The 7,053-nt window shown below is 38.8% G+C and overlaps 1 protein-coding gene across 1 annotated transcript; it reads right to left on the reverse strand.

Annotated features, from left to right (window-relative positions):
- Window positions 1-259: 259 nt before the first annotated feature.
- On the reverse strand, window positions 260-5,565 carry LOC116195229 (3-hydroxyisobutyryl-CoA hydrolase 1-like). Its single transcript, XM_031524230.1, has 15 exons — window positions 5,487-5,565; window positions 5,328-5,392; window positions 5,062-5,148; window positions 4,894-4,962; window positions 4,608-4,671; window positions 4,363-4,442; window positions 3,994-4,077; window positions 3,761-3,845; window positions 3,496-3,581; window positions 1,721-1,848; window positions 1,493-1,556; window positions 1,263-1,361; window positions 1,071-1,172; window positions 896-937; window positions 260-725 (listed from the first exon to the last, which is right to left on the reverse strand). Exons 2-15 carry the CDS (start codon window positions 5,367-5,369, stop codon window positions 594-596), a joined length of 1,164 nt encoding a protein of 387 aa, XP_031380090.1. The 5' UTR covers window positions 5,370-5,392; window positions 5,487-5,565; the 3' UTR covers window positions 260-593.
- Window positions 5,566-7,053: the final 1,488 nt, after the last annotated feature.

Consider the following 7,053-nt stretch of genomic DNA (forward strand, 5'->3'; position numbering starts at 1 on the left):
GCATTTACCCAAATTGGCCATGTATAACAAGTTCTACATGCATTGGAGTTTTCTTTTCATCGTCTCGAAAAATTCTGTCTGCGACAGCCGCGATTCTATTGCGTAATAACGCAAAATCCACTTTCGCGACAACCACTGCCGCGAAATTGAAACAATGCTTTGACTGATTGCTCGTGTTTGAGTTGAAGTTCTCATGCGAAATTGGTCGATTTTGGTTGTGTTGGGAAGAATAACCAGGGGTTCTGAATGTTCGATACAGACTTGTCAATATATATTAGAAACCATTTCAAAAGTCGCTCATATGGTGATTCTATTCTAGTGACTCACACCGTCGCAATGTTGAATGTGGTATAGGATTTGCTGGTGGGACTCGATACACAGACAAGGAAAGAAGACAGTACATTGGTAGATCCTTGAAATGTTGCGGAGAAATTGATACTATCATCGCGTTGCACTCCTTGAAGATTTGAAATTACTTGAGCTGCTACGGCAAATGCAGAAAAGACCCGAATTGTGTCTTCGAGCTTGCACAGTAATTAAGATTACTGGACTACTAGTTATAGCTGCAATACAATCAAGGCTGTTGCATCTTCTTAGAGCTTGGCTGTGATCAGATCATGAGACCTACGTGGGAGCAGCAGAGGACCTAAATCTGGGTCATCAATATCCTCAAAGAACTTGTTCACGATCTCCTCAGTAACCAGCTCCAGACTCGGGGGATTCCACTGCAAATAATAATTGAATTTCTTTTTAGTTGTTAAGAAGAATTTCTTTGTCCAAGAAAATAATGGCATTTCAGGAAGCACATAAAAAAACTTGTTGGTGCTCGTACTTCTAGCTATTCGTAGTAATTTGAAGTGAAACGTAATATGTCGATATACGATCAACAACATACCTTCGGTTTCTTGTCTTTATCAAATAATAGTGCTCTCGAGCCCTGGAAATAGAGAGGTCATGTCATATGTTACTATCATAATTGTTCTCAGCCTTTCAGAAGGTCCACATACGAGTTTGCCATACTAACGATCAGAAAATGATGAAATAATAAACAGTTTCTACTAAACTCATACCTCATAGAAATCCCTATTTATTGTCCCACGAACCATGTGACCGAAAATGAAGAATTCCCTGAACAGACATTGTTCAAGGTTTTGCCTCCTGCCTTCCCTTATCTGATTAGATATATATAGAAGTTTATTTCAACTTTATTTATTTTGTTTTTATTAGGATTTTACTGACGATATATGCAATATTACTCTCACCGATTTTAATGTTACTTTGAGGCTAGTCGGGGAAGCAGATTTCATGGACCTATAAGCGTCCTTTATCCACTTTTCTGCTCCAATTGTAACCTCATTTTCCTGGGAAAAAAATTAATATAATTCGCATAAATGAGTTAATTTCCCAAAATTTCAAAATCTTTACGAAACGAGACTCATAAGTCTAAAAGAAAAAGGATGAAGAAAAAGGAACTTATATGCCGGAATGTTACCAATGATGATAGAATCTCTTCTACCGTGTTTCTTGAGAAACATTTGTTGATGATTGTCTCCAATCTACAAATTTCCAAACAAATTAGCCAACTGATTAAGCAACTAATTGATTTTTCTCGGCGGTGAAAAATTAAAAGTTACACGTATAAAGTCTATAACGTATAATAATAGAAAATATTTTGGTGGATAAAATAATAGAAAATTTTCACATTTACAAAGATTCTTACCTTTTAAACACGCTATCTTGTTTTAGCTTTGGTGTTTGTGAAAACCTCTGTATGATCGCTAAAATATTTGATGCAGTAGAGGAAGATAAAACCTGCTCGCATATTGCCTTTTCCAGCAAATGAATGCTCTGCATTCAGCCAAAACAAAAAAGAAAAAAGAAAAAAAGGAAAAAAAAGAATGCTTTGCGTGAGAAGAAAATTCACATTTAAATGAGAAGAATAAATAATTTGAGATTTGAGAATAAAAATTGACAATATTGATAATATAAGAAAAGGTGAATTATGAAAAAAAATATATATAAAATTACTATGTCCAAATAAAAACATTGAGATCGGATTAAAAGACATTAATGGAAACTTAATACCTTGGAGTAGGGCCGGCAATATTTGACACGACACGATTACACGACACGGATACGACACGGAGTTAAACGGATATGGGTTGGGGTTTTTTAATAATCGGTCTAAACGGGTTGAATCCGTTTAGACACTGTTAATAATCGTGTCTAAACGGGTTGAACCCGCATAACTCGATTATACACGATTAAACCTGTTTATTTAGACGTGTTCAATCGTGTTATTTAATCGTGTAACCTGTTAACCCGTTTATCTAACTGAATTTACCAAAATGTCCTTACAGTAACCCTAACCTAATTTCGAAATTTCCTCTTTCGCTCTTTCTCTTCAAAACTTCCAGTTGCAGACTTGCAGACACTGCTTCAGCCAGCCGCGGCGTTCAGAACTAGGAGTCTTCAATTCGGTCTTCCTAATCCTGCTTCAGAAGATCAGATTCATCTTCAGTTTTCACCATCACCGGATTCAAAATTTCCAGATTCATCTTCAGTCTTCAGTCTTCATCTTTCGGCTTCCTGCTTCCACTCGATCCAGATCTAGCATCCACTAGAGTCGAAGACGACCTCGACCGTCCTCTCAGAGCAAGCCTCCACCTGAATCCTTCCGCCGTTCCGGTCGACAGTACCCAGACGAAACCTCGACCGCACGACCTCGACCTCGACTCGACCCAGCGACCTTGGCCCCGCGACCACAACCCCGCGATCGCGACTGCCATCCCACGACCCTCGAGCCCTCTACCGTTGAGCCCTCGACCTCGAGCCCTCTCTTCGACAAGTTCGACCTCAGACGAAGACGACGTTAGGTCGACCTCCACCCTGACTTGACCGTGCGACCTCGACATTGGGTATCCCCTTCTCTGCAGATCGCAAAGCACTCCCCTTCCTCCGACTTTGATGCTTGTTCAGTTGTTCTGTCTATCTCTGTATGCTTAGGCACCTATTATGCTTTCTGTTGAAGATTGAAGATCAATATTGTGTTGGAATTTCTGCTGGCACCTCTAATATTGTGTTTCCTATATTTGTTGGTTTCCTGATTGTTGTTGGAGGCTATAAACATTACGTTGTTCTTAACTACTAACTCCAGTTTACTTATTTTGATAGTGTAAACGAGTACGGGTAAACGTGTCCGGATAAACAGATTGTGTAAACGTGTTCGGATAAACGGGTTGATCAGATAAACATGGCGTGTTAACGTGTCCAGATACCGGTTATAATCGTGTCGTGTATACGTGTACCTATTAGGACACATTTCAATAAACGGGTTTAAACGTGTCGTGTACGGGTTGACACGGATATAACCGTGTCGTGTACATACCTGACCCGTTTATTAATCATGTCGTGTACGGGTTATGACTTCGATTACACGAATTCGTTTAGACACGACACGTATAAATACGACACGATACGAATTGTCTCCCCTACCTTGGAGGGGACGAAATGAGAAGCCAGACCACATGCGACCATTTCAGGGCCATCAACCCTTGCTCCAGTCAATGCTAAATATTCTCCTGTATGTCACACAAATATTGAAATCATCATCCTCATCATCATCATCATCACTTTGGATTTTTTTTTTTGGTCAACGAATTTAAACTATTTCTCATTTAAAAGAAATTAAACACTTCGTCTGTCCAGAAAAGAGGAGTTCCAACTAAAACGGAAAGCTAGATTTAAGATCAGATTATACCGAAGAAGCCAGGCAGACGGGAAAGGTAATAAGAAGCCCCAACATCTGGGAATAGTCCTATTGATGCTTCCGGCATCGCAAATACCTGGATATATCATGTGATCTCTAAGTGTACAAGAGATGCATGAACATATACATATGGTCTTTTGCATAGTAAACTGTAATTCTTATTATAGTACGTAATCATTGAAAGATAATGAGAAAGTTCGGGATATTAAGAGAGTCAAAATTACAGTCTTTTCCGTCACGACTCGAAACATAGTCTGCATTGATAGTCCAGCTCCTCCACCCATCACAAGTCCATGGATCAATGATACCTCCAAAATAAGAAGGTTTCACAATTAATGTATACAATATCACATATACATATATGAAATTTTTTTTTTCGGTTGTTGATATCATATAATCCTGTTATTCCTATAACTTTAACCATGGTCCCTCTAATCTTCCACTCGAATCATATCTTCATTAATTATCTATACATGACATGAGATCTGACAACACGTATAATGAATTTTCTTGTATTAATTAATGAAATCATGTTGTTGTACTAAGATAGAGTCCCACAAAATATATTCAAATTACTGGAAATAAAAACTCACCACAGGTTTCTTGAAAGTAGCAACGAGGTAGCTCGCCATCAGCATCTTCCTGTAAAATTGCATAGGATAGCTCCAATGCCCTATATTTTTTTAATATTCCATTTCCATAAGAAAAAAGAAGCAAATTTTCCATCATCAACATGAATATAAAATAATCCCACCATTGTCAGACCATCTCCGACATTTTATTAAGAATATTGTCTTCCAAAAGAAAAAGTAGACAGAGAGAGAGAGAGAGAGATTGCCTGCTAAGGAAGAGCAAATGACACTGATAACATCTCCACCGGCAGAAAATGCTTTTCCGTTTGCCTGCAAATTTAATTAATCTCACAACAATACTCCACAAACAAACTTGACGAAATTTTTTTTTTAGATCTGAATATGTTGAATATGTCATGTATTATGCGTAATCGCATAGAAATTGTTATGTATTATGCATAATTGCATAAGAATTATGTCGTACATTAGTCGTTGATGTGTTCAAACTCTTGCAAAGAAAGAGGAAGAAATATAATTTCTTGTAATTTTAACCTTCAAAATAATACAGCTGACCTCTGGATCGTACTCGTATCTTTCCACAGTCGTCAGTATTTTTGAAACCTGTTCGAAAAAATAAATGACACTCAAGTCACTTTTCTATCTGTGCTTAACTTATTACTTTTCGAAAGTAATAAGTTAATGTTGCAAGAAAGAAAATACCATTTCATAGTTGACGGGGTTGAGTTTTGTTGGTCTGTTCAGAGTCACCACTCGTGCACCCAATGAGTTAATCTCTTCGAAGCGTACCTGCCATACATTTTTGACATAAACACATCAAACAGGATCGGAAGCCCGGAAGTTTTTCGAGCCTTACATCGCAAGGTGTGAAGAACAATATTAACAATTTGTGAAAGTGATCAATGCCTCGACATGAACGGGATAAGCCTATGTAAATGATAGAAGAGAGAAGTGCCACGTTAATTGACCTGATCGACTTCCTGCTGCAGGTTGAAAGTGATAGCTGCCATTTCAGAAACTTCAGTATGTTCCCCTGGAAATTTATTTGTGAGCAATGTCACTAGAGTGTTTATATGACAGAAAAAAAAATATTATATATATGACAGGGTTGAAGGAAGAGAACTCACAGACAGAAAACAAGAACTCAAGGAGAAATGGGAACTCATGTATATATCATCAGATCTAGAGAGGAGATTTCAAGGTTTTATTACATATATATATTAAATATTCGGGGGCTGGCTACTTCATATATTGAAGGATAAAACTGACAATTTGGTCCATGAAAGATACATCTCCACAGAAATTAGTCCCTGAATGATTTATATTAGACAAATTAGTCTCGCCTTCCGAAATGTTTGGATAAATTAGTCTTTCTGATAAAGTTTTCATCTAGTCCTTGACGGAAAATGCTGAGGCATCCCGTTATCTGCTGATTTGACACATGAAGTCCCACGCTGGCATAAGAAATTCAAAAACGATATCATTTCGTCCTTAATTTCTTCGAACTCTCTTTTTTTTCTAAAAAAAAAATAAAAGCTGGTGCTTGTCTTTCTAGAGGGGCATATTTGCCCCAGCTGATAGAGAGAGGAAGGGAGATTGGAGCCCCATTGTTGGCGACCTCCCCCAAGGCAAGGGACGTTTCAAGGGCCTTCGGTGACTTCGTCCAGGGAAGGAGGTCGTCAGAAAGGGGGGCTCAGATCTGGCCTCCCCACACCCACCCCCCCCTCTATCTCTTCTAATTGCCAGAAATGGCGGCTCCGATCCCCCTAGCTCCCTCTCTCTTTCTCTATTGATTCTTGTAATTCCGGTCTTGGAAATTGTTGTTCTTAATTGCCGATTAATGATCCTATTGACATTAATTAGTGCTTGAGGGGTTTATAAATTTGTATAGGGGTTTTGGGTTATTTGTCGAGAACAAATCGAAAAAGCTTTCCTTGATCCTTCTATGTTTTGTTCAAGTAGGAGAAATCAATGATTTATGAATCCATGGGGTTGAACGTCTATTGTGTTCTTTGCTGCTTTGGCTACATGGGATCTCGTGATGTGTACGAGCCAAGAGTGCAGGAACATGAACTGCAAGGGCCTTAAGAATACGGAGGAGTTCAATATCTAGCTCGAGATCAGGACTGCGTGAAGAATCTTCACCCCTAGACGAGTCCAAGAGGTGCCTATTTGAACTTCCTATCAATCACCATCAACAAATGGAAGCAGAACTGAAGATGGCAGTGGCACCACCGAATGGGAGAGTTGTTCTTGTCTTCCGAGCGAGGTGAGGCTCTGTTAATTGTGAGCTTGATTGAATTTATGGTGTAGTAGTAGGGATTCTTGGGGAAGATCGCCAAAGCCTTCATCAGATTCACCAGAAGCCTCCGACAACCTCCCCTGTGGCGAAGATGGCTGGCCGGGGGGAGCATTCTGTCCTCTTCCCCATTTTTCTCCAGTACACTTGCTAAAAGAAATTATATTATTTATCTTTTTTAAGAAAAAAGAACCAAAACGACATACTTTTGGGTCCAATGTAGGACTTAACGTGCCGAATCAGCATATAATGAGCCACATCATCATTTTGCGACAAGGACTATATCAAAACTTGGACGAAGGGACTAACTTGTCCAAACGTTTCAAATGGCGTTGCTAATTCATATAACCAAAATCTTTTAGGGATGTCTTATCAAATTTGTACCTTTCAGGGAA

The sequence above is a fragment of the Punica granatum genome, chromosome 2 (assembly GCF_007655135.1).
Source record: "Punica granatum isolate Tunisia-2019 chromosome 2, ASM765513v2, whole genome shotgun sequence".
In the NCBI taxonomy this organism is placed as follows: domain Eukaryota; kingdom Viridiplantae; phylum Streptophyta; class Magnoliopsida; order Myrtales; family Lythraceae; genus Punica; species Punica granatum.